At 48.2% G+C, this 27988-nt stretch overlaps 1 protein-coding gene across 4 annotated transcripts in view; it reads right to left on the bottom strand.

The window, feature by feature from the left end:
* Positions 1 to 27988, bottom strand: part of PLEKHA6 (pleckstrin homology domain containing A6) — a 133845-nt gene that overhangs the window by 41819 nt on the left and 64038 nt on the right. Inside the window, exons 1-3 of one of the 4 annotated variants that reach the window (XM_054563443.1) lie at positions 15331 to 15502; positions 928 to 1008; positions 135 to 249 (exon numbers count right to left, since the gene is read on the bottom strand). In XM_054563443.1, the coding sequence (XP_054419418.1) occupies positions 135 to 249; positions 928 to 1008; positions 15331 to 15452 (318 nt within the window). In that variant the 5' untranslated portion in view covers positions 15453 to 15502. Of the gene's footprint in view, positions 1 to 134; positions 250 to 927; positions 1009 to 15108; positions 15168 to 15193; positions 15273 to 15330; positions 15503 to 27988 lie in introns of those variants that run through there. The other 3 variants (XM_054563446.1, XM_054563444.1, XM_054563442.1) reach the window with 3 other exon arrangements.

The raw sequence follows: 27988 nt of genomic DNA, 5'->3' as shown, positions 1-27988 counted from the left end.
TCAGGCTGTTGATTTTCTGTGAGGTTCTAGTCTGAGCACCTCCCCTGCCCTTCGGAGCCTACAGACCCAGCTGGACGGGCTAACACGTTTCCTAGGATCCCTGACTGACAGCCTGCCTTGGAGGCTGGACTCACCCGGACGCTGGGCCGCTCTGGAGGGACCTCAGACACCATGTTGTGGTTGGATACGTCACTGTTGGTGGTAGTCGGGCGTTTCCCACCTGCTTTATTGGACATGTCCAACGCTGATCTGATTTCAGGTTGACCAGAAGAGAAGAAAGAGACTATTCAGCACCAAGAAACAGTGGAAACTACCATCCCTTTCCCACCCTGCCACCCACTGTTCCAGCATCAGCACACAATTAAATCCCCTAAGTGCTCTCGGGAGGTCACCTCACTACCCCCTCCACCCTTCTGAGATGATATGCCAGTAGTCCTGGAATGTTTCCCTTTTCCTGTAGATTTATTTTAAAAACCTCAACCATAGGACCCTGGAACTCCTTTTCCTTTTAATTTAAAAGACACAATAGCCCAGCGCACCATGAAAGTCATTTAATTATCCTTTTTCTTCCTTTCACTGAGCCAAGATCCAGAGTGAGTGGAATCAGCATTCAGCTCTCATGATTGTATCAGATTCCCTCCCTATTCCCCTCAGAGGCCCTGGGGTGATATCCAGACTCAGACCTGTCTCACTGCTGTAGCTCCACCAATGACAAGTGCCCACCTGAGCGCTGTTAGATTTTGGGAAAAGTGGATGAGGCTGTTAAGCCAGAGAGCCTCAGGGGCTTCCAGCCGTCAGAGCTGAAGGGAGTGACCCTAAATCCCTCCGCTCTCCTTCCCCATCCCCTTCCCCTTCCCGACTGCGAAGTGGCAGTGGGGTGGCGTGGTTAAGTATGGAGAGGTCAGGCAGTAAGTAGAGCAAACCTACATTTTCAAGTCAAATTTTTTGTTTTCCTCTGGGACCCGGCCGGTCACTGGGTGTAAAAATGTGTTCCGTCTTTCATTGTGGCTGCAGAGGCAAAAAGGAGAGAGAATTTGTGGTCAAGATGAAGAAAGCACGGACACAAGCAAAGGGTGGACAGGCCCTGGGAGTGACAGGGCCAGTGACCACATAGGAGCTCGCTCCTCTGTCCTCTGGTGAGATCATGGGAAGCAAGATGGAAGGTGGGGCTGAGAGGAAGCAGCTGCAGTCAGGTGGAGGGTGGAAAAGACACCTTTCACTAGCCAGTGTTAACTGCTTCCTAGAGATCCCCGAGGCTGGAAATAAGCCCCATGTAACCCTCTCAGTGGTCATCCTGGGCAGGCAGGTGGATGGGCAGGGAGGGATCCCAACAGTCAAGGTTCCACAGCGGCGGTTCTCTCCTAGGGACAACGCCTGCCAGTGCTCCACGTAAAAACTGCTCGCTCAGTTCTGCTGAAAGGCTTCTCCCATGACCTTGAACTCTTTCCTCTCCTGCTCTATGTTCCATCTTCTTAAATGAAAAAAAGAGATCCAGAAACTCCATTCCTGAGCTTGGGCCCACGCTCCAAGTCCAGGGTCTCCCAGTCTAAGGGCTACTGGCTATGGCTGAGACCTCAGGAGTGACCAGGCAGTGAGGTTAAGTGCTGGCTCAACAGTCAGATCTAATTAAAGGATGGGTGGCCCAGAAGTGGGGTGTTGTGAGGACAGCCTGCAGGAAGCGGGTGGGCATGGACTGGGGGCGGGGTCTGTGCAGAGGCAGATGGGGAGCAATATGGCGCAGGCTCCTCTGGGAAGTCCTGCTGGGGCTCTTCTGGCTGACTGAATGTCAGGCTCGTTCCCTGGTGGCTCTTTGGGGGGTTGGTGGAGGGGCAGAAGAGAGAGCATGGAGGGGCTGGCACCGTGGGTCTAAGCCACAGATGGCAGCCGTGTGAGCTGGGTTCTGCACACAGGGGACCACCTTGACAAGGAAGTTGTAGGAGATCCAAGCATGCAGCCAGTGAGGGGCTAGAAGAGTGTTAAGGTCCCCTTCACCCACCCCTCTTGAGAGAGACACTGTGAGAACCCCGAGCAGGCTCAGTCCAACCCTGGCAGAACAGGCGGAGGTGGTGCTGAGGCCGTGGGTCCCCACACCAGCCGGCCACATTAGCGCTCCCATGGCAGAGGGCCAGCTGGTCAGCTCACGCCAGAGGAAGGAGATTCTAGCCTGGTCCCTTCAGCTGCTCAAGAGAAAAAATAACCTTGTGGAGACCCCCTTTCAATAGCCCTGGGCCCATTCCAGCCCTTGAACGCTCTGTTGAAGCTAAAGATAATATCAAAAGGTATTTTTTCAGCTTCCAACCAGTCATGTTTAGATGGAATTCAAAGACATGTAGTAAATAGCAGCACAGTGGGCGGTGGCTACAGCCTAGGGGAGGTCTGGGTTTTGCAGCCTGGGCTTGCTGACCAGGACCCTAGCTCTGGCCCTGTCCACCTGGCCTGGGTTCTAACATGGCTACACTGATCACCTGCTCCCCGCTTCTCAAACTCTCTTTCTCCCTCCCTGCCAGGTGCAACCAGGATGATCTCTTTAACCTAACTGTGGGAGAGCTTTGCAAGGAAGGGTAGCTGTTTATTCACCCTCACCCCTGGCTCTGCTCTAACTAGGGGTCCAGGGCCTGGCAATCTGTGACAACTAAGGTCCTCAAGGTACCAAGGTCTCTGCTTTATCCCAGTGGCAGGGAGCACCTGTCCCCCAGCTCAGCCCCTTCCACTCTATGTGTTCCTGTGCTAACTCTGCCGAGACCTTCCCTGCAGGCCCTAGTAAACATGCACACACGCACACACGCACACACGCACACACGCACACAGAGAAGCAGCAGTCTGCTGTCGGCTGGCACACTTCTTTCAGGACACAGCGAATTTCTCCCTGCCCCAGACTCTTCTACCCAGCAACCCCTACAGATGACGTCCTCTCCCTGTCCCAGCACTACCAATTTCAAAATAGCTTCCCCTTGACAAGTACTGCAATGCAGCAGCCACTGACCTAACTGCTCTCCCTCCTCCAGGTCAGGTCAGGCAGACCCCACACTCTGAAGCCCCAGATCCAAGGAGCTGTCAACTCCACAAGCTCACTTTGCTTGGCTCCTGTCCACTGAAGACATCCCTACCTGACCCGGCGATCAGCCCGAAATTTCAACATCTTTTTGGCAGCTCTGTCCTCGTTCGGCAGCCTCAGAGGACCCACCAGCCACCCTGCTCCTACCATGCCTCTGAGCAGTAAGTCCTTCGGTCCCGCGCAGGGCCCTGGCCGAGCTCCAGACACTGCTCGTCCCCCCTCCTCCTGGCTCTAGCACAAGGGAAGGGGGAGGGCACTCCCCAGGTGGTGGGAGGGGGGCCCAGGTGCCTGAGGGGTCCTGTGGCTCCCCAGCATTCGGCCAGTCAGAGAGCTCCAGACAGAGTAAGAGAGCAGGGGATGATCCTCCCAGCCCAAGTCCCAAGGAGAAAATGCTGAGATGGAGAGACAGGCATACGTGGAGCAGGTGTACAACTTCCAGGTAGTCCGACCTCACTGAGCTAAGGACACAGAGCAGCTGGGAGGGCGGAGGAGTCTGGGGCTGCATGCCCATGTCCATGGCACAAACTCAGCCAGCCGACCTGCAGGAAGAGAGTCCTCCCTGCATCCAACTCCCAGCCCAGAACACAGGCCCTTGGGCTGAAATCAACTTGCTTCCCAGAGGCACTTCTCTTCCTGTGGCATAAGGGTTAAATGAAGCTCCGATTCATGTGCTGCTGTTGCCACGCTGCCTGGGAGCTGAGGTTGATTAAGTCTCCTCTCTCTCAATCTGCCCAGCCTTCTTCTGTCTGGAGAGGAGCAGAATGAGCGAAGCTTCTCTGCCAAGTCCCCCCGACACATTCCCTTTCGACATTGCCCCACCTCCCTTGCCCTCTGCTTAGGGTGGTCCAGCTGATGAGGAGCACGTGTAGCACATGGCGCTGGTGTTGTAGAGCCAACGCTGGTGGCAAGAACTGGCTTCTTTGCTTGGGCAAAATTGAAGGAAAGCTTCTTCCTAAAGCTTGTGTAGAGGGCAGCAAATGGAGCGGAGGGGGGTCACCGTGTGTTTATTTCTGAAAATCTTCCCAGATGCGACATGCTAAATTCCAGCTGGGAACTGTCAGATCTGCTCAAGGGCAAGGAGCGCTGCATTGCCGTTCTTTCTCGGGACCTCTCCAGACACCAAAGACGGTCAGATTTCCCCTTCTCCTAATGTCCTCCGTGACTTAGGGTCCTCGGACTGCAAGGGCCTCAGAAGGTCATCTCTTCCATCTCCCTACCTCCAGGCAAGCCCGCTGGCTCTGCAATCCATTTCATTAAGTGCTTTGGTTGTTTGTAAAGGGTTCAAGCAAGGAAGGCTCCAGACCCACTGTTCCGACACTGCCAAGGCGCTCTTTTTCATACAAAATTTCAGTCCCTCTGGCTTTCAAGGTTAATCCATTTTTATCTTCAGAAGACAGAATCCTTTCAGACTAACATAGTTCCTCTCAGCAGCACCAGGCATTCTGTTGACATCACAGTCTGTTGTTAGAGCAATTGTGTGATGTCACAACAGACATTGAAAGGGAGGGGCTAATCTACTCTTTTGGACTGAGGATAGAACTTGGTCAGAGGACAATGCAATCAATGAACAGAAAAGCAAAGGGACAACACTATTATTTAGCCTGTGATAAAACAAGCTGGTTAGATATAGCTGGGGTCAACAGCTTCTGATATTTAAGCAACTAATCCTAAATTCAAAAGGCCAATATACGCAGACATTTAGTGGTACATTTGCAAATGTTTTGTCCTAATGACAAGAGGCTTCAGTTTCCAGACACCACACTCTCCCTGCCCAGTTGCCTGAGCCCTGCCGTGGTTATGCCTCTCCTGGTGCACACCTGAGGCCTCCGCCTATGTGCAGTAGAACAGTATTTGTTGAATGAATGAGCAAGTGAATGAATGAACAAAAGAAACTCTCCATGCTCTGATTTAATTTTTATTCACCTGCATTTGGAGTTTGACATTCTATTACCAAGGGCTTCCCTATCTCTGCTCTCTCTTAAAATTAATTACTTCCTCTCCATGAGAGAAGTTGTTTCTGCCCCCTCACCCTCTCACTCAACTCCCCTGCCTGGCTTTCCCCTGAATATACAGTTTAGCTTTGATCCATCTTCATTAAGAGAGGATGAAAATTAAGCTCATCTGCACAGGAGGAGGGCGTGGAGGTGCATTGGGAAAATGAGTTTTCTTTCTCTAGAAGCAAAAATATCCCCTTTCCTTTCAAGCTGAGCCCAAGGGCCTCCAACAGCCTTCACTTAAGTTGCGAGTTGAATTGCTGCTCCTGTGCCCAGTGAAGGCAGCACAGGGAATAGGAATGGAGGCTCAAGCTCGCCCTGCCTGTTGAGAGCTCCGAGATCCTTGGTTGCGTCCACACGCGGCACACAGAATGCCTAGCTGGGGTTCTTTTCCTTTGCTACTAAATTGCACAGAATGGCAAGTTTTCATTTTAGTTTTGACATCAGGAAGAATTTACCAGGTTCAGAACATTAAAACAAACAAACAAACAAATAGGGGTAATCAGTTTTCATTCTCCTCTGCTTTTTCTTCTGGGATTTCAAAGGGCCTCCATTTCACAGGGACAAATGGTTATGAATACATCTCCAAATGGACCTCTCAAATTACACCAAGGAAAGGCAGTAAAGGAGATTTGGGGATGGAGGCAGGAGCATCCAGGTGTTCATCTTGTTCCCTGGACAGGTGAAGGTGGCCTCAACGCCAGTGCCATCAGTGGAAAGAGAATTGGCAAGACCAGGCTTTCAGTCCAAGATGCAACATGAATAAGCACTTTGATTTGACTTCTTTGGCCCTTAGGTTTTGTTTTGTTTTTTAGATTTTATTTATTTATTTTTAGAGAAGGGAAGGGAGGGAGAAAGAGAGGGAGAGAAACAACATGTAGTTACCTCTCATGCACCCTCTACTGGGGACCTGGCCCGCAACTCGGGCATGTGCCCTGACTGGGAATCGAACCTGCGACACCTTGGTCGCAGGCTCGCACTCAATCCACTGAGCCACACAGCAGGGCTTTATTTATTTATTTTGAGAGAGAGAGGAAGGGAGGGAGAGAAACACCAATGTGCAAAACATAGATCGGTTGCCTCTCACGTGCCCCCAGTTGGGGACCTAGCACGCAACCCATGCATGTTCCCTGACTGGGAATCGAATCTGCAACTTTTCGGTTCACCGGCTGGTGCTCAATCCACAAAGCCACAGCAGCCAGGGTGACCCTTAGTTTTTCTCCTATAAAATAACAGCTGTAAACTTTAAAAAATGTTAAATGTTTTATGCATAAGAGATAATGGTCATGATCATTTTGCTTAAAAACAAATAAAGAAATATGCCAGGTGCTGAAGCTAGAAAATGATATTACAGGGTCTCGGGCTTTAGAAGGCTGGGCATGAGGGGCTGGCATTCCAGAAGCACCAAGACCAGTAAATGACAAAGAAAAGAGGCAAATCCTCTCCGATCTTCAGTCATTTGTCTCTCCATCTAGTTGAGGCTTTTCTCCAGTTCAACAGACACTCTAAACCTCTAATGTCCTAGTGAAAACCTCACTGCAGAGGTAGCTGTGTACTGACTCCTCTCCAAACATCCTCCGCAAGAATCAGCATCCATCCGGAGTGATATCTGGCACCACACACTCAAAAGCAGCATACTCAACCTGGATCTTCGCGACCCTTTGCAGCATGCATATTTGCATACACACACACCCGGGCTAGACGCCCAGAGCTCCCACTGTGATAAATATTAAACAACGAGAGAAAGGCACTCAACTCCTTCCATCCCTGGGCCCCTCTTGGTTATCTGCCGTACACCAAGCTGCTTCATTTCCATAGCTCCTGAGAATCTGCTGACAGAGAATTAGCCCTGGCCAGGCTTCTCCATCCGGAGAACACTCTGGCTTCTGGCATTACCGCTCAGTAGATGGAGAGAGGACAGCGAGGTGAGTGGGAAGGCCAGCTGCCTATAGCCCATCCCTCGCACTTCATTCTTTCCCTCCAGCTAGCAAATTCCAGGCAGGCGCTGTCCACACTCCAGAGAGGATTTCTACTGCCAACGGAGGAGGGGAAGGTGGGGAGAGGTTTGGCTCCTTCACTCCACCTCCCCCTCTGGATCTCATCACTATTTTCAAGGCACTTTATCTGCTCCGGCATTCTGTCCCAATTAAAACCCAGCTAGGTTTACATTTCCAACAACCCTGAGGTGCCTGCTGCCTGGAGCTCCCCCGTCATTCCTAGGAAAACATACACTCCCCAGTCAACTTCTCCCTTCCAGAGTCCCTCTGTTTTCCTGACTATTGTTGCACACAGAGTAGAAGCCTAAGTGAGCCAGGCCCTGGTGGCACCTCCGGGCATTTGCAAGTGAGGCGTTCCTCTAAAGACATGGTTTCTTTTCCATTTGCTGCCTACAGATCAAACCACCACTCCTGCAGGCTCTGGGGGCCCAGCTGCCAGTCTTGTGCTTGCACTCACTCTCTCTTCTCTCTGTCCTGGCCCCACCCTGCTCCTATGTCACAGTAATTTCCAAAATGGCATGAAGAGGGGGTCCTCCCACAAGCAAGCTTAGACCTCAGAAAACGCTAGGCTAGTGGGCTGCACTGCTCTTCCCGCGTAACTCTGCCTGTGCTCACACCCCCCTCCCTACCCTCAGGGCAAACCCACATTTCCTTACCCACACTGGCCAGTCATGGGACACTGGGGAAGGTAGCCCTGAGCTGGACCCTCACCTCAGGCAGAAAGGAAAAGAGCTGGCTCAGGAGCCGAGGGGTGGAAATCACACATCGGGGGCCAGATCCAGGTTTCCTCCCTTCCACGCTACGTGGATGTCCTTTCCCATCTGCGTCCCTGTTATTCCAATAATAGGAGAGAGGAAAGCCTAGGGCAGCAGGTACAGATGGGAGGGCCTGTGGACTCTTTAGTCAAGGTAAGGGCTCACTGTGCGTGCGCCTGTGCCTGTGAATATGCCTATGTGTGTGTACATGTGTACTGTGTATGTATGCATGTGCATTGTGTAGTATGTGTATCTATTTGTGTATGTTTTGTATGTTGTGTCTATGTGTGAAGTGTGATGTATCTATGTGGATAGTATGTATGTGTCTATGTGTATAAATGTGTGTACATAAGTGTCTCTGTATGTCTGTGTAAATGTGCATGTGCATACATGTTATTTGGTGTATATCTGTGTTAGTATCTGTGCCCGTGTGTACACGTCTATGTGTGCATACATATTTATTGTGTGTGCATTTGTGTGCCTATGTGTCTATGTGTGTAGGTGCATGTATATGTATGTGTTGTATGGTATTTATTGTGTGTGTAGTATGTGTAACTGTAGACCTGTCCATGTGAGTATACATGTATATAAAGCATACATGTATGTGTATTATATGTGTGATGTGTATGTGTTATACATGTACGTGTGTTTGTAAAATGTGGGGGGGATCTGAATATCTCTCAGAAGAACTTTGTGAGGAATCTTCATGAAGATCCTCCATCCTAGCTTGGATTATCTCATCTTTAAACTGATTATATTTTATTTCAAGATTTCCTTTTGTTTTCTGAAAAATGAAGACAACCAGGGTGGATATTCAGCATTGCCATGCCAGTTACTAAAATGTGGAACTTCCTCCTTATGGGTTAGTAAAGACCTGCTCTGCCAGCCTCTTGAGTGCCCTCCCCACCTCTCGGTGATCCAGAGACACGACAGGGCCCTCCAGAACCCCAGGCCAGTGCCCTTCAGGATGGAGGTCCTTGGCTGGTGTAGTTCAGCAGATTGAGCATCAGCCTGAACACCAAAGGGTCACCGGTTCAATTCCCAGTGAGGACATGCCTGGGTTGCAGGCCAGGTCCCCAGTGGGGGGCACGCGAGAGGCAACCACACATTGATGCTTCTCACCTTCCTCCCTCCCTTTAGAAAAAAAGATGTCTATATTATTGCCTACCATTCCCAGGACAGCCACCCCTTAACTGTCTGAACACAGATGTCCCTTCGAGTGTTGAAAACTGGGGTTCTGGAGCCCAGAGGCATCATGGGCAGGATGAAGGCATTTTCCCCCTCGCACCCTGTCCCAATGTGGAAAACAGGGCCAACGCAACTCCTCAGAGCACCTCACACTCTTGTCCTTGTGCTTTTGTGTTGTCCCTGCAAGGGGGAAGGGGAAATTAAAGAGGGAGAGAAAGGAGCTCCCTGGGGCTCCAGCTCCATATTTTCCTTCTCTCAGCCCCCAGCTAATCCAGATAGAAAGAGGGAGAAGGCTCCAGTCCCCTCCCCTTGGCCTCCAAGTTGCCTTCTCCTGACAGTTGGCCACACAGAAAGAGTCCCAAGAGGTAACAGGGCAGGGCAATAATTAATTACCCCTCCTCCTCCGGCTCTGAGCTCAATCCCAACCCCCTACCTTTCAGAGGCTGAGGCAGCCCAGCTGTCCTCTTCCGGGCCCATGGAAGGTCACTCATTCCTAGCTCAGCAGATTTGGTTCTGGTGTCCCACAGAGAGCGGTGACCCCACCCCACAGGGAAGAATTTTACAAAGTAAGTGTTTGTATGAAGCTGGGCTGATGTCCTTCCTTCCACACCCTCAAAAGCTACAGAAATGCCTTTTTGGTTCCCAGTCCAGCCACTTTTGAGGGTCAAGCTGTTCTGTGCCTTAGTTTCCTCCTTTAAGAATGAAACAATGGTAATAAGTCTTGTTCCATAAACACAAATTTCTCACCAGACTAGACAGCATAGGAAGAAAGGTGATCGTGCAGAGGGGGTCAGAACTAAGGGAAAAAATTAAACTCGCAGGCGTGGTCCCTGGTCCTTGCATTGGAAGGAAGGCAAGACCCCTTTTAAAGTCAGGGAAGCTGAGGTCCACTGCCCCAGCTATAGTGGCAGGAGAGACAAGACAAAGTTCCTGTGTCCTTGGTTGCCCTGGTCCCTTCTACCTGCCCACCCTGAGCTCCTAGTCTCCAGGAAAGAAAAGGAAGAGAGCTTCGCTGTCCAGGGAGATTCCAGCTCCACAGCCTGCTGGGAGAACATAGGAATGAAAGCCACAAACCCTCCCACTCCTAACCCCTATGGGCATATATCTGGGGACTGTGTGTGATGTGGGGGCAGGGAGAGTCCTGCCTAGGCACAGAGATGTGGAGGAACAGCCACATGCACACTCCTTACAGCCTATGCTTCTTTGTCACAGTGCTCTGGCCAGCACCTCACACACAGCTGGAACTGAAGGGCTATCTAATGGAGTAGCTGTAGAGGCAGGCCAGTGTTCTGACCATGGCTGCGGGTGGGGACGTGTGTCATTCTGCTTTGAGATGTTGAATTGTGAAAGAAGCAGGAGAGCTCAGCCTCAAATTCCTCTCACTGGCTCCCATGGGCAGGTTCTCCATCTGTTCTGTAGCCCCGCCTCTCCCTTCCCCCTTCCTACCGGCCAGCTGGACTCAGATAAGTGTCTACAAAGCAGAGGATTTGTCTGGGGAAGAGGAGAGCAATAAATCAATGGGAGTGGGAGAGCAAGAGCCTGGGCGGCTACTTGTGGAGGAAGGAGCCCTCACCTGGGGGGTTGCATGGGGTGAGGGTGCAGAGGCAGGTGGGATGGCAGCAAATCTCTAGGGTAGAGTTGCTCCTGGGGGCACAAGGAGAGTCTGCCCCTGTGCCCTAGGGCAGCTCAGCTGTTTGTCTCTTCTACGCTCGGAGTAACAGGCCAGTGGGGACACACATGGATTGTGGGGAATTCTGAACTTCTCCTTTGCCAGGACTGAGGAGTCTGGAACTTCCCATGTACTTGGGGAGCCTGCCAAGGGCTTTGAAGGCAGAGGAATGTCTTGGATTGCTGTCTGCTAGAGGGAGGACAAAAAGGAGCTTGGGGACAAGGGCTACCAGTGGAACCAGCCAGAAAACAGCTTTGCCTGGGGAGAGTCGTTGGTGTCGTCTCCCTCTGTGGACTGAGGACAATTGTCATGAGCTCCTCAGACATCTCAGAGCAGAAAAGTAAGATTTGGGAGGGAAGGAACTTAAAGAATGTTTGTAGAAAGCTGTCTGATGAAGACCAAGAACAGACTGTGTGTGGATTATCCTTAAGGAAAAGGGAGAGGGCAGGGCTCTCAGTACTGATCCGCTACCTTCCTGGGTCTCAGGTTCTACATGGAGCAACACTGGAGTTGCTGTGAGGATTAAACAAGATCACACTTAAAGCATCTAGGACAGCAATTTTCAACCTTTTTCACCACATGGTACACATAAGCTAATTACTAAAATTCTATGGCGTACCAAAAAATGTATTTTTTGCCAATCTGACAAAAAATAGGTAGAATTTTGGTTGATTTACAAAAATGTAATAAACTATTACCTACCCTTTCTGCTCCAAAGTGACTTAAGAAAACAAACAAACCAGGTGCTTATACTCGTATATAAGGATTTCTGGTACCGGGAATTAAACAATAAAATGCAACCTTATTACACAACCTGACCAATAAGATGCAACTCTACTATATGACCTATATATTTATGGTTCGAAACAGGGCATTCACGCAGACGGCTATTGCTGTGTTGGCTGTTGTCACTTTTTATTTGACAGTCTAAAGGAAAAGAGGTCAGTGCCTCTGAATAAATAGGTATCGCATGTTTTAAAAATTCTTGCAGCTCACTGGTTAAAATTTGCTGGTGTAGGAGAATGCTTGACACATAATAGTTGCTAAGTGTCTGAAGTTATAACCATTATAACCATTAATAAAGGAATAAAATAAAACAAGTAGCACTATCCCAAATCTGTGTCATCTGATTTAGTAGCCATTAGTTATATGTAACTATTTACAATTAATTAAAATTAAATAAAATTAAAATCCAGTTCCTCAGTCATGCCAGCCACATTTTAGCAGCCACAGTGGCTACCACATTGGACAGAGCAGTTGCAGCACGTTCCACAAGTGGAACAGCCCATTGGACAGTGCTGGGCTAGATAGTCTCTAAGCCACTTTCCAGTTTAATATTTTGGGAGTCTATGAAATACTTGACTTCCAACCAGTCTGTCCTTCCACCAGTTGTGTGCTCAGTGTCCTTAGGGAATATATGTGCCCTTATACTCCTCAGTTAAACTGCAAAGAAAGGGAAATCTACTGCCAGCAACAATAAAAAAAGGTAAAAATCTAAAATCAAATGATACATTTCAAAGCCCATTTAAAAATAATTTGGATAATCCATCATTTTTAAAAAATAAATGTATTGAGACTCCCCCTCCAGAGTTTAAAAATATTGTCACTGCCCTGGTCTAGTGGCTCAGTTGGTTGGAGCATCCTCACGTGCACCAAAAAGGCTGCGGGTTTGATTCCTGGGCACATACCTAGGTTGCAGGTTTGATCCCTGGTTGGGGTGCGTAGAGGAAGTGACTGACTGATTATTCTCTCTCACATTGATGTTTCGCTCTTTCTCTCTCTCTCCTTCCCTCCCTCCTCTCCTCTCTCTCTGATATAGCTCCCCTTCCCAAAGATGTCCCTGTCTTCATTTATTAAGAAAACATAAACTTCCCAAAGATGTCCCTGTCTTCATTTATTAAGAAAAAATAAAAATTTAAAAATTACATAAAAATAAAAATATTGTTACTAACAGTCCTGCTGGGGGCAGGTGGGAGAGGGGAGGCATTTGGGAAAGGTTATACTGCAGCTCAAAGAGGTGGAGGCAGGAGACATAAAAAATGCAAAAGAGTTCAAGTGAAAAAGTCTGGAGGCACGGGGACGTTTTCCTCCCTCCTGCCCTCCTTATCTTCTTGAACTGGCCAACTTTTGGCTGAGGCTGGAGGGAGGAGGGGGAAAGCAGTGGTCTGCAGGGCCTTTTGGTCCAGAGCAAAACGAGCCAGCACAGGGGGAAGAGAGAGAGGAGCTGCCAGCGAGGACAGCAGGCTTAGGAGTCTTCTTTGCCCTGCACCTGCCCTGTCCCAACTCTAGCACCTACCCAGACCTGATGGACGTTGTGCTAATAAATGGCACATGAAGCAGGTGCCAGAGTGTGTTCATGGACAACCATGGCTTAGAGAAGGGGGGAAAGATCTCAGAAGAATGGAAGAAGTGCTCCCAGGCCTAGACCCCAGCCCGGACAAGGGAAAGAGGGGGCCTGGGAAAAAGGGGAAAAGGAGAAAGGGAATCAAGTAAGGGACACTGCTGCTCCCTCCCTTGTCCCCCTGCCATGCAGTGGTCTTGAAGGCAGATGAGCTGTGACAAGGAGGAACAGAATGCTTTGGGAGTCCAGTAGAGAAGAGGAAAGGGAAAGGGATGCTGTGCTGGTCCGGGTCAGGACAGAAGCCAGTCTTGATAACTGACACCTGAGTAACAGGTGCATCTGTGTACACCTGTTGGAGCACATGAACAACTATCCTGCTGCTACAACTTCTGGCTGGGCCTGGAAATTGCATGGGCTATAAAATTCACAAGGCCCAGTACAAAACAAAAAATGTGGAGCCCCTTGTCGATTAAAAACCTCGGAATCGGAAATAGACTGACAGCTGTACGAGGGGAGGAAGGAGGTGGGGACTGGTGGAAAGAAGGTGAAGGGATTAGTCAGAGGGATTACATGAGGGACCCATGGACATGGACAGCGGTGGGGGGGGGGGACTGTGGGAGCCAGGGGTGCGCGGGGTGGAGGGGGCGAGGGGGGAAGGGGACATCTGTAATAGCATGAACAATAAAACATCAAAAATGACAATCAATCAATCAGTCTCTCAGAATGACAACAGCAGAGCGGCACACCAAGCCCTTCTGAGCATGCGGGGTGCCTGCGCCCGCTGCGCATCCATGGAGCCCTTGCTGACTGGGAGCCCCAGTCCCCTCGGTGCTTCTCCTAGGAGGCTGGTCACATTTGTGTCCGACTCTCAATACGAGGCAGAGCATGACAAGTGGCCCAGTCTCTTCCTCCCCCTTTGGCTCGGCTCACACCCCCAGAAGCGCGGCTGTTGTGCTCTGGCGCTGGGGCGCGCAGGGCTGGCACCTCCCCTTACTGTGCCCGGTTTCTGTTTGCCTGAGGGCAGCCCAGGCAGAGAAAGCACCAGGAAAAGCCTGCCACCGGGAGGTTTGCCTTATCTCTCAAATCTGCCTCCACGACTGGCACAGGGGCACTCTGTTCCTGACCAACAGACCACTCCAGAGCCGCCTCACATCACCATTATGTCATCCAAACCTTTTTCCTCCCAAGAAAGAGGCAGAGGACAAAAGGGCTCCTGGCTTAGAGGGGGTAAAGTCAACATTTCTGCCTCGGAGACTAATCAGGCTCTCATTTTTCTGTCACGTGCATATGCGCGTACACACACAGAGACATCATCTGAGAAAAGTCGGCCTGACCCATCTCCTGCAGCAGAACCAAGGGGCTCTTGTCCACGTTCCTTCACAAGTCTGACATGTCATGAGAAGGTGCCTAGTCAAAGAGCACAGGTGTTCTGAAGGATGAGAGAACGAGGGATCTGAATGGGAAGTTGAGGAAAGTGGACAGTAAATACTTGAACCCAAAGTATAGGTGCCCTTCCTTCCTAGATTTCAATTTTGCTCCCAAATGACAACTTTGTCTTCTTACTGAGTTAAGAGTTCTCCCTCCAACTCTCTGCACCATCCCACAAAGGGCCGGGCCGGGCCGGGTCTCCCTTCCACTTTTCCACATCTAAGTAAAAATGATAAAAGGCAAGACAGGGCGATCTCTGTCTCCTCTGGCTGTGCCCTCTCCACCTTCCTTCTGTGGCCGCTCCCAGCCCTCCGGGGAGGCCCGCGGCGCTTCTGCCCAGAGCTCTGGAGACAATGGCTCAGAGAGGGAGGAAGAGCAGCGGCTGCAGCTTTGCCTGCAGGGTGACAACACAAAACCATTGTCTCCGCATCAGAACAGACAATGGTTTGTATCTCTGGCTTCTGTGCCAAGCAGTTCACCTCCTCAGACTAAAACAGTCCTGAAGGTTTCCTCCTAATAAACAGCAATGATATCAGAATCTGGCCCCCAAGCTGCAAATTTGTATCCGGCTGTAACAAAAGCCAGCTCCAGCTGAAGGAATGGATATATCTAGTGTTCCCTCACCTGGTCCACAGCACCCGGACAAACATACAGTGGACAGATAACCACCCACTCACTCACCGGAGCTCTTCTGCTGTCCCCTCTGCTCTCACCCTGACTCCTTTCACACTCAGGAATAGGAGAACGGTTTCCCTTTAATACTCACCAGGTCCCTGGTGAGTAACAATCATTAACAGCCACACAAGCTGACTGGCCTTAACCCCTTCAGCACTGGCTGCTTCCAGCTGGCTGGTGGACTGCCTGGTCCCCTCTCCCCAGCCCTGAGGAAGTGGCGACTCTCACCTTGACGCCATGCACCTGAGTAGTACACTGCCTCCCATGTGCAGAGGGAGACCTCTGGTCCCACCCCAGCTGCCCCACCTGATTGGAGCACGCTCGCAACCTGAGGCGCTTGGCTCTGGCATGATGCCCAATTGGATGAGCCCACATTATGAAATATTTGCTTCACGGGCCAATAGAGGAGCTGGAATCTGAGGGAGGGAATGATATTTTTATTTACTCCTGGTGGAGGAAGAACAGACAAAGGTAGTCATAGCATTCCCAGGCCTGGGACTAAAGCGCTGGGAAGGCGGGCTTCAGGTTGGAGGAAGAGCCTCTGCCCTGGCCCAGTGCACGATCCTTGGAGGCGGCTAAGCAGTTTCAGTGCCGGGCTGTTCAGCTAGAGGATTTCTTTGCCTTAATACTGCCTGCCTCACTCAGGAGTTTGGAGAATGGAACTAGGAATTGTAATAGAGAGGAAGAAGGGAAACATCTTGGCAGGCAAAGGATTGCTCACATCTGCATGAACTATGTGGTCACAGGTGGTTTGTCTTCTTTACATTTCCAAGTAGCAGAAATCATTTTTACATCTTCGCAGGATGCAGATGAAAGGTGGGCAGGAATGGGTAGACACAGGTCCCCTCTTTATCCCTTTAAAAATAGACAGCTGATTTGGGGAAATCTAAATCCAACATGAAAGTATCTACATGCCGGATGTATGTAAATCTATGCAGATATGTGCAAATGAGTAGCTACAGGCTCTTCAGAGTAAGTCCTTGCCGGGATTTTCTAGTCTGAGCAAGAAATCAGGTAGTCTCCAAATCCTATATCAGAGCATCTCACTAGAGCATGAAAGTATCTGTAGAGAAAGCATTAAGAGCTCAATAAATACATCTATTTGGACATTTACTACACATAAAGTCTTTAAGGCAGTCTAGAAGGAGTTTTAAACAATGATCATAAATATGATAGGATATACAGGAGAATGCAAATGCCCTCGGTCTAACACCCACAACAAAGGCTCTCTTCTCCTTTCAGGTCCCAGTGGGTGACCAGGCTGCTCCACCTCTGGCCAGCCTGGGTCTAGTCGCTGGCACCTTCCCCTTATCAACCCTGGTTCCTGTTTGTCTATCAGTAGTCCAGCCACTGTGGCTCAGGACCTGGGTTGAAACCAGCCCAGAAGCCTTATCTTATCTCCTGGGCTGCCTCCCCAGTGGTCTGATGGTTGGCTGGCCCTGGTCTCTTAAAGGGGCTGCACTGCATTGCCACCTACTTCATTCACCCTCAATATACCCCCAAAACCTAAGGAAGTACTGCCTGGGGAGGGTCAGGTTCGCCAGACCACCCCTCCTGCGGGCACACTTTTCAGCCCCAGGCCTGCTAATGGAATGTGCTATTGATGTAAAACAAGGAAAGATGCTGATGTTTTACATGCCATTTTAAATGCTTATCATATAGTGCAAATACCCTGTACCTCAGTATTTCCAGGCTACTGCTGTGTTAAAGTGAGTTTTTAAAAGGTGATCAAGATACAAAGTCCGTATCTTAAAAAGTCAGTTGTACCTCTATATACTAGTAGCAAACAATGAAAAAATTAAAATTTTAAAAACATCACTTACAATAGTGTAAAAAATGTGAAACACAGATAAATTTGACAAAAGATATGCAAGACCAATACACTGAAAACTATAAAATATTGCTGAGAGAAGTTAAATAGGATCCAAACAAAGGGAGAGATAAACAGTTTACTTGGATCAGAAGACTCAATATTGTTAAGATATCAATTTTCCCATATTTTTCTATGGAGTTATAATCCCGAACAAAATCCAAACATGTTCTTTGTAGAATTTGATAAGCTGATTCTGAAATTTATATGGAAATCCAAAGAACAAGTGAAACTTGAAAAAGAAGAATAAAGTTGGAAGATAGACTCTGAGATCAAGATTTACTATAAATCTACAGTAATCAAAACATAGTGGTATTGGCATAATGATAACTGTATAGATAAATGGAACAGAAGAGTCCAATAATAAACTCTGTATGCATGGTCAACCGATTTTCAACAAAGGGATAAAGTCAATTCAGGGGTGGAAATGAAAGCCTCTTCAATACGCGGTGCTGGAAAAACTGGCAAGCCACATACCAAAACAAAAAAACCCTAGACCCTTCCACTGTACCATTAAAAATTAACTCCAAATGAACTAAGATCTAAATCTAAGGGCTAAAACTAGAAGAATACAGGAGAAAATCTTAGTGATGTTGGGTCTTGAATATGACACAAGATACACCAATGATAAAGAAAAATCAATAAACTGAAAAACCTTGCTCTTCAAAAGACACTGTTACAAAAATGAGAAGGTACCCCGTAAACTGAGAGGAAAGGTTTGCAAAACATATAACTGGCATAGGACTTTCATGTAGCACAAAGAACTCTTACACTTAACGTGGCAAAAAAAACCCTCAACAAACTATAAAAATGGGCAAAAAATTTAAACACATACTCTGCCAAAGAAGATATGCGATATCAAAGTGCATGAAAAGATGCTCAACATCATCAGTGATTAGAGAAAAGCAAATACAAATGAGATGACACTACATACCCACTAGCGTAGCTCAAGTGAAGACTAACCATGCCAAAATGTTGACACGAACGTAGATGACCTAGAACTCAGACACTCCTGGTGACAATGTAAATGATACATCTGCTTTGGAAAAGTTTGGGAGTTTTCTTAAAAAATTAAACATACAGTTACCAAACAAGCCGTTCATTCTCACAGGTTTGTACCTGAAAGAAATAAAGTACATGTCCACACAGGGATTGTTCACCAATGCTCGTAGGAACTGCTTTGAAGACCCCAAACAGCAAACACCCAAAGTCCATGAAAAGGCAAGTACAATGTATGTGTCACATCCATGCAAGAGAATCTGCCTCATCAATAAAAAGAAATGAATTACTGATCTATACAACATGATGCATTTCAAAATAATTATGCTGAGTGAAAGAAGTCACACCCCCTTTCTCCCAATAAAAGGGTATAGTGTATGATTCCACTATATAAAATTCTATTTAAAAAAATCCAAACTAATCTATAGTGACAGAAAGCAGAGCAGAAGTTGCATGGGGCTGGGGAGGACAGAGAAATTTCGAAGAGGCAGGAAGAGACTTTGGGGACTGATGCATACAGGGTGCATTATCTGAATTGTGGTTATAGTTTCACAAAATGGATCAAATTTTACCCTGTAAATATCTGCAGTTTATCATAAATCAATTATACCTCAGTAAAGCTTTAAAAAAGAAAAGAAAAGCCTTCAGTGGAGACACACCCACACACAAACCCAAACGACTGTTGGGCTCCACCTACTACATTTTGCACTGTGATGGAATGTGGATAAGTGGGTGGGGGATGGGAAGGGATTGTAGCTTGTCCTAGTGACCTGCTTTAGTGTGACAGAAACGCTGGTTAAAGGCAGCGGTGGACATGGCCCCAAGTCAGCCGGCACTCCTCTCACAGGTTGGGTCAAATAATAGGGCAGACCTGTATATGGTCTCCATAAAAAGAAAGGATTATTTGTTTTATGACAGAAGGGATAATATCGAGTTAAACCCTTTACGGTTCACAAAGCACACTCATCATTATCTCATTTGGGTCTTTTATGGTCCTATGAGGTAGGCAGAAAAATATTCAAAAACAACTGAAGCTTAAAGACGTAAATATAACCCGGCTCCTACATGGGAGGCAAGGCTGATCCAACAGTTGGTCCAGAGCTCTTTTCTGCTACCTCACGACCTGCTCCTCAGCCTGGCAACACCCTTCCCTGTGTTTCTTGGCCCTGGTTTGTCCCAGAGCCATGGGGAACATGGACCAGCACTGTGGTGTTCACCCAGCATGGGCCAGATGCTCTCGGACAGTGGCAGTAACAGGCCTGGAAGGAGCTCCGAGGATAGATGAAAACGGGCAGATGCCGGGCCAGAGTAAGTTCAGCTAAGGGGAGCGATGCCATGCTAAGACAAGGAAGACCGGTAGACGTGAGGGGATCCAAGGATCTAATTAGATCACGCATTTGATGAGAAAAGAGGGGGAAAAAATCCAACCAAACACCACTCCCAAGGCAGGAAGTCTGGTGGGTGTGGAAGCAGCTGGAAACTGTTAGAGGGCTCCAGGCCAGATCCACCACTGGGCTCCAGGCCTCTGTGTCCCTCCGTTCCTGCCTGTGCTCTGTCCCCCACCCTCCCTCCTCTTCTACTCTGGCCAGGGTGCAAGCACAGTGCTGGCTGCGAGCCCCGCCTCTCTCCCCCTTGCTCTGAGGACAGGATGGTGGGGAAAGGGAGAAAATCCACCCTGTAAAAACTCAGATATCAAGACTAATAACATTTTAATGCAAATTTTTTAAAATAAAAATTATCATGGACATGGACAATGGTGTGGTGATTGTGGGGAAAGGGGGGTAAAAGGGGTATGAATGGAAATGGAAAAATATAATTAAGAAAAGGAAAAAAGAAAAAACATAAAAATAAAAATTAATGCAAAAAAATCTGTGATGAATGAAGTACTGTCAATAAAGACTGGGTCAGTGTTACTGAATGTCCCTTTAGCTTGAGGCGCCCACAGAGTTTGGTGTGACACAGGTATTCATTCTGTCTTTATTGAAAACATTGATATTTTGTTCTTCATGAAATTTTTGTGCTGATTTTGATTTTTTAAAAAATATTGCATGAAAATAACGTGGCAGACCTGAATATGGTCTTTATAAAAATAAAGGATTACTTGTTATATAGCAGAAGGGAAAATATCAAGTAAAACTCTTTACAGTTCACAGAGCACTCTCCTCATCTCATTTGATTCTTTTCTGGTCATATACGGTAGAGAGAAAAATGTTACTTATCTTGATTACTGAGTTTTTGACACCCTCTTAAAGTTTAAGCCTAAGGAGAGTGCCTCACTCTCCTCACCCTAGTGCAGCTGGGGGAGTAGGAGAGCAGTGGGGAGCCTGGGCAAGGTGCACAAAGGACTGGCGGGCGTTCTTACTCTTCAAAAACCCTCAGTGCACGGACAACAGAGAGAAGGCTGAGACACAGTTTTAAGGGGGGTAGAAATATGGTCCTGGATTAAACGCTGAAGACATTATTAGGGCAACTGGTGAAATTTAAATGGACTGTATAGTAAAGTATTGCATCAATGTTACATTTCCTGAATTTGTTAATTGAATTGTGGTTATGCAAGAGAATATCCTTGTTTTTAAAAGGAAAAAAAAACCCAAACATGAAGAGAGCCCAGAGGGTGACAGCTGCCTGAGAGCTACAGTAAACCAAGAGGGGACAGAAGAAAAGGGTGATGGCAGGAAGTCTTGTCCAGAGATTGGGTACTGGAGGGCTGGTTGGACATTTTTCTCCTGAAAAAAGACTCCTCCCTCTCCCCCAAAAGACTTGACAACTGGCACAGGAAAGACAAGGAAATTAACACCTGCCGAGGCCGTGACACAGCAAATTCTCTACTTAACCTCTGGAGACAGGTACCGCTGTCCTGGGCTAATGGAGAGAAACGTGAGAGGTCAGGTAAGTAGCCCAAGGCTACATGGTTCGGAAGTGGGCGCACTGGGATTAGAGCCCAGGACACAGTCCAAAGGCAGCTCTCTTCCCACTTCATGTTCGTTGTGCAAATTGAAATTCCCTTCTCATGCATCATCCTACAAGTTAATCCTTTAGTTTATTTTTACTAACTTGAATCTGCATTGGCCTTGAGATTTTTGGCTCTAGAGTCAGACAGCTCCAGATTAAATCCTGGCTCCACCAGTTACTACCTAAGGGGCTTTGGGGGAGCAATTTAACCCCCCTGCACTTTCATTCCCCCATCTGTAAAAAGGGTTCATAGAAGTGCCTACTGCATGGGTTTTTCATAGGATTAAGTGAGATTATACAAGTAAAGATTAAGAGAGGTCCTGGCACATAGTAAATGTTCAATAAACGCCAGTAATGATTATTATCTACTTCTGCCTTGGACTATTCACTCATGGGAAGCAATGGCCTGATACTGACTGTAAAACCCCTCAGCGCTTTGACACATGAAGATGGATGCTTAATAATTGCTCCTAAAGAAGTTATCCATCAAGATGGCACTTGGAGATTACTAAATCTAGTTTGTCATGCCCTTGAGCCACCCCCCACTTCCTTTTCCTGAGGAGTCAGACTAATCAACACCTGAGAAGCTCCAGCGAGAGGGAGGTCTGCCCCTAGCACACTTTGAACGGGAAGATTTTTTTTTTCTGTCATATCACACTTGGAAGTTAAAAAGCAAGTCAGTTCCAGGAGTTACATCACTAGGCAGAAGGAGTCAACCACAAAGACTCAAGTTCTAGTGTCTATGCTGTACCCATCCAGCTGTATATAACACAGGCAACTGCTTGCCCCTTGGGGCCCACTGGACATGGGCCAGGGACCCCCCTTGCCCACAGAATCAGTGAGAAGACAAAAGAGGCCACTGAGTCCTGAGTAGTTCAAACGCTTTGAGAGAGCCGCTCTCTAAGGCTAATTTCCCACCTGGAGCACTCTGCCCATTTTGGAGGTTTGGGTTGATCCAGGGACAACACAAAGCAGGAGAAAGTAAAAAAGCCAGCAGATTCGTGTGCAGGGTGCAGAAGAGGAGCAGGCCAAGGGCAGGGAGGTCAACGGTCAAGCAGCCCTCAGATTTAGACACAATGGTCCTTCTGTGACAAAGGTGGAGCTGGAGCAGGGCAATATTGTGTCTATAAACAGAAATTCAGGAAGCCCCTAACCACACTCAGGCATGACACAGAAGACGCCACGGGAGAGGACGGAGGGAGGGTGAGTGGGTGCTATTGCATGTAGACACAGGGGCAGTGCCAGGTTTTGTGGGGCCTGCAGCTTATACAATTTGGGGTGTCCTCAAAAAAAAAAGATTGCAGATACAAATTAGATAGGACCCTAGAAGGGCCAGTGCAGGTGAAGGAGCCTTAAGCTAAGCTGCATCACTTCCCAGGAAGCCAGCCCGCACGCCTGTCAGATCCCTAAACATGGGCGCACACTCACACACCTGCGTTCATCTGCGTCCCCTCGCCCCTGCCTCAGCACTGTTTCTCTTTCCCTTTACACAGAGCTTTGCCGGATCTGATTTGCTTTCCTGGCAGAGAGCACAGATTAGAGCCCCCACCCCTTGGAACTAATGTTCTCCCCACTCAGTGCAAAGGGCATTTGTATTTTGCACCACTTCCCCATCCCCTCCAGTGTACCACACCATCCCCATCAGCACCAGGGCCCCGTGCCTCCCCACCCCATGCATTCTGCTGTGGGGAGCCCCACCTTCCCCAAAGGGCATTGCAGGGGCCCTCCAAGCTTCCAGAAGGGGTGAAACCGCAGCTCCCCCCACTGCCTGGCCCCCTGCATTCCAGCCCTGCGCCCAGAGTTTGACCTTCTCTGCGGCTGGCTGCAGATGTGTTCTGTGTTACAGAAATAGCCCGGCTCCTGGGCCCCGGCAGGCCCTCCCTCTCCTTCACTCAGAGACACCCCCACCTCCCAGGCTCCAGGGAAATCAGGCAAGATCACAGGGAAGTGTTCAGCTCTCCATTTCCCTCCCACACACCCCTGGCAGAGCAGAGCCAAGTGGGACCTGCCTCCCACCCCACCTTCCAGTCCCAGTACTTCTGCTCCACGTCTGCCATTACACTGGATGGAGGCGCGAGGTTTGGCGGAATAAGGCATGAAGGAGGCATAAGGAAAAAGGGGTGGCACCATGAAGATATTGTACAATCGACCCCTCAGTTTGTTTCTTCTCTGCTCTGGGGTTTGTTTTGATGAAGAGAGAGGCCAACCAAACCCCTGCCTTCATGCAAGGGGATGATTTCATAGACACTAATTTGATCCTAACCTAAACAAAATGCTGGGCATGGCTGTCCTCATGAGCCCAAGATGGAATAAGAGACAATGGGTTCAATGATATTATAAATGACTGAATTCACAAATGGTGATGAGCTTTTGGATGTTGATTCCCCAGTGTCTAATGGAACAATTAATTGAATCTTATGAGAAAGACTTTAATAAAAGGATAGAGTTTTAGCAATGGGCAAGGTCAGGGCCTGAATGGCCTTCAAGATTCAGGTCCCATGCCTTTCTACCCACAGGGAATGGCAATGACACCTCAGCTATGCCCTGCCTGGGTTCCTTCAGTCACTCTGGCTTCTGTGTACTAGGTCTTGTTCATCTCTTTGATCAGGCAAGAAAAGAGCTGAATAAGAGAGGTTAGGGGCATGTAAACCCTTTACCAGTGTTGTTCAACCTTTTGGCATCTCTGGGCCACACTGGAAGAAGAATTGTGTTGAGCCAAGCATTAAATACATTGCAACACACAAATCACAAAAAACAAACAAACAAACAAAAAAACACCCTCATGATGTTTTAAGTGAATTTACGATTTTGTGTTGGGCCACATTCACAGCCATCCTGAGCTGCAGGTTGGAAGCCTCTGCTTTACACCAAACTCCTCTGGCTTGGAGGTCAAAGACAGGCTAATGTTATGATAGAAAGTACCCACCCCTTTCTAGAAACTGCCCCCACTCCAATACCCGCAAGTTACAGTGGCAATAGCCATGTTCTTAAAGTCTGGCAACAACACTCTCTTGGTTATGGGAGTAGCCACTGATCTCAGCTCAGCAAACCCCTTGTCAGGGCTCAGACTTGGGACTGAGAGAGAAGAGATAGCCACCCTCTCCAGGCGACGTGCGCACAAGGTGGCTGCTAGAGACTTCCTGCCCTGTGGACTGACCAGGAAGAGGGGCCCTCTGCAGTGAGAGCAATGCCTAAAGCCAGCACACGGACAGGAGCAAACAAGACCACACTTGAGGCTTTGGCTTCCTGCTTCTGGTTTGTTGCTGTGGTCCAACCATTTCTCTGACCCTTACAATAAAACCTCATTTGGGGCTTAAGCTGCTATGCATAGTTTCAGTAACAAGTAGCCAGAAGTCCTAACTATACCAGGGAGAGGGACAAGATGACCATGATGACTTCTACAGGACTCAACGTCTCATCACCTCTGCATACTTGGCATGAGGAAGACAAGCATTAAATACATTGCAACACACAAATCACAAAAAAAAAAAAAAAAAAAAAAAAAAAAAGAAGGCAGGATGAGAGGCAGGATGAAGGTACAGGTCAGAGAAAGCAGGTGAGTTTACTACTATCTGGTTTAGAAAAGCCCCAAGGATGTCTAGGAGGGAACCGGCAACAAATGTGGGGTCACAGGGGAGCTAAGACCCCTAATGAAGGTGGAGGTGGGCACTGCTGATGGATGGGCTTCTCAACCAGCAAGCTGACAGAGCTCGACACATATCCCATAGGACTGCCATTATTCATGGGGGGAAAAACCTTGTGTTCTTTCTCCTGCACTTTCTGAAGCAAATGTGCATCCTTTGCTGCCTCAGAGCTTCATAGTTCTCTCAGGCCAAGGGGTCCAATCTGCCCCTCAGGTCTTCTTAGAAAAACCTACTTTTCTTGGCACCAATTTCATGAGCTAATGTTCCCTTTAAAAATATTTCCCCCATCTTTTATCTAGTTGGCTAGACCAGATGCTCCTTGTTCCTAAGGAAACTAACCAACTAACCTACCACCCTTCCTAATGGCTATCTTCCAAATGAAAGACACAGCTCAGGTCTCCCCCCTATGCTGCTCGGAGTTCACTGACAGCAGGTTCCTCACCACCCAGCAACACTGCGGACACGTGGGCCTGCATTATTAAGAGTTCCAATCTCTTATGACCTAGAGATGACCCAGAAATGGCAGTTGCCATCTGACAGCTCAGACAACAGACCAATGTTCATCTTTCCAATAAAGTATTGAAAGTACATGGTGTGTCTTTAGCAGATTGAGTTAGTACTTCCCTTGACCTTTTCCACATCACTAGTGAAGACCAGTGAAACCCCCTAATTGAATTTTCCTTATTTCAAGCTGCATATGAATATCATCCTTGTCTGGGGTTTGTGATCCTCCAAGACAGCTCTCTCAAGATTGGCCCCCTACTCAAGGCAAGATTTCCAGCAGAAAGCACTGTAATTCCAAGGGTTCTTCACAGAGGATGGGGTGAGGTGGGGTGTACCCCTACAAGTGATGCTTCTCTCACTAAACCCAACTTGACCCTACAGTGCTTGGCTCTCACGGTCCCCCAAAGCTAGCTGGATTCCTCTTGAAGCCACAAGCCTCCTGGGATTCCAGAAGTCAATGTACAAATAAATAAAACCTATCATATGTACAGAAAGTGCCTCCCTAATCAGACCGTGTCACCCCCACCCTTGAGTGTCCTTCACTCATTCCTAGAGAGATAAGGGGTGCCATGCCTCCCACAAAGAAGCCTGGCTCTGGAGGCCAACAGTCCTGGAATGGAATCACAACTCAGCTGTGTGGTTGGAATCACGCTTATGGGCTGCATGGCATTAGGCAAGTTCTGACCCTCTCTGAGCTCTAGCTTCCTCATCTGTGAAATGGGAATGCCGATTGCACCTGACAGGATTTGGGGAGGCAGTACAGTGTCTTGACAGCACTCCCAAATCCATAAACATCTGAAAATTGAAAGCTTTTTTGTAACTCAACTGGTGGCAGAACCTAACCTGACTTGACTACAGTTAGCAGCAAAGCATGACCTGAACTGACGTGAGACTCTTTACAGTCTTTCATTTATTCCACTTCATATGACTCTTTAAATAGGCCTTGCTGCAGAAATATTAACATATTTGATTTGGAATGGCTCCAGGCCCTGCTGGAGGTTTTAGGTCATACACAGTATGTGGACCATGTCGCCATTCTGAAACGCACAGGCCCCAAGGGTTTCAGATGGGGAGTTGTGGGGCTGTCTGCTGCTCCTCCAGCCCTTGTAGAAAGGGGTTTCAGGGAGAGAGACCAGAGTTATTTAAATGAAAGATGCTGACAGCCAACCAAAGCACTTGCCTCATCACAGTCTGGGTCTCCCCTGGGTCCTTGGGTTTCTGCAGCCTGGAGCCAGCCCCCTGGAACTCAAGTTGGCATGGAGCAGGGGAGATGATCCGAAGACGAGTCGAGCAACCCTTAAGGATCTGCTGCTTTTCCACCTGAGCAAAGCCAGCAGAAGCAGTGTATTGCTGTTATTGGGTTGGCCTTCAGGTAGAGACATGCCTGAAGATTCTTAACACACATGCTTCCCAATTCCCCACCACATTGGGCTTCCAGCCCTCTCTCCACCCCATCACCCCTGACAGCTTCCTCTGTGTTACCTACTCCCTGGAGGCTTTCTCAGGGGAGTAAACAGCTGGGCATCAGGAAATGCTAATGGGTAGAAGGGGCCAAAGTTTGTTGGGAATTGGACTGAATAAAGGAAAAGATGCTGAGTGTGAGAGAGATGATGAAGATGGGAAACACAGTGGAGCTGGTTTGGCATGTTTCTCCTGAAGTGTTTCATGGCCCCAGGGGGCTTTTAAAATGAGAAACCAGCCCTGGCCAATAACTGTGAACAATATTGGGCAATTGCTAATTGCTGTCCTCAGATCTCTTGGCTCCAAACGCACATTTTAAGGACTTACTGGTGATTATTAGGGACTTGACCCAATCTGAGGCACAGTTGTCCAAGTGGGTTTCTCGTTTCTGCCTATAGATCTGCTGTTTGGAGGATACCTGCCTCAGCTGTCACCTCCAGCCACCTTTCCAACAGACACACAATTGTTGGACAGTAAGTAGACCGACAATTCTGAAAGAGATAGTAGACACTCTTTCTCTTGCAACAGTAAGATCTACCTGAAGTTCTGGGAAAGGCCCTACTGTCTGCCTCTGAGACTGAGGCACGTACAGTTACACAAATTTAACTCCCTCATTGTACAAGTGAAGAATCTGAGGCCCAGAGAGGGAATGAGTTATCCAAGATCACGCAGTCAGTTGAAGACAAAGGTAGCCCCAGAGTCCAGATAGTGCTTTCTATAGCCTCACCACGACAGGGATGGGAACATCTTTAAGGGCCCAAAAGTGTCTCTGTTGAGATTTACCATCAGAAAAAGCCATGCTAAATGGTTAGCATCTTCTGCCCTCTTGGCTTGAACATCTCAGGAGAGATGCTATCTCCAAGAATTTGACTGTACTCCATGCCTCTGTGTCCCAAACATAGGACAAAGTTCTCAGTAAAGCCTCCTTGGGGAGAGCCACCATCATTGGTAACCAGGGATGCCTTGTCACTATCACTCACCTGCTCCAAACCCTGGTGGAGCCATCAGATGAACTGTGGCAGAGATCTTTAATGAGTACTGCTTGGGTCCTTTTTCACTTTGTCTTTTTCTCTTAGCTGCTTTGAATAGGTCCATGGTACCTGTCATCAGCCAAAGGCTTTTTTCCTAAGTGCTACTCTTACAGGCTCTGCTGCTATACTGATTCCTCACTGTCCAGAAACCTTTTGGTGAGGAGAATCTCATGCACCTGGGCTTGGTCTTCCAAATCATAAAAAGGGAGTCTTAGATAAATCTCAAAAAGAGCATCTAGTTCAATGTCTATGGTGATTTCAAATTAATTTTCCCCTAAGTCCGGCTGGGAGGCTCTACACGACTGAAAAACAACTTCTCTCCCGCAAATCTGCTCACATGTGCACACCTAACCACACGTCTCAGGCTGGCAGCTGCTGCCTGGGGATTCCCACAGATTTGTTACTATTCCAGGCCTGACTCCTCA

The sequence above is a fragment of the Pteronotus mesoamericanus genome, unplaced genomic scaffold, assembly GCF_021234165.1.
Source record: "Pteronotus mesoamericanus isolate MK-2021 breed Mesoamerican mustached bat unplaced genomic scaffold, CSHL_Meso_final scaffold_705, whole genome shotgun sequence".
NCBI lineage: Eukaryota > Metazoa > Chordata > Mammalia > Chiroptera > Mormoopidae > Pteronotus > Pteronotus mesoamericanus.
The sequence above is the reverse complement of the archived record's forward strand: the minus strand, read 5'-3'. Positions and strand labels throughout refer to the sequence as shown.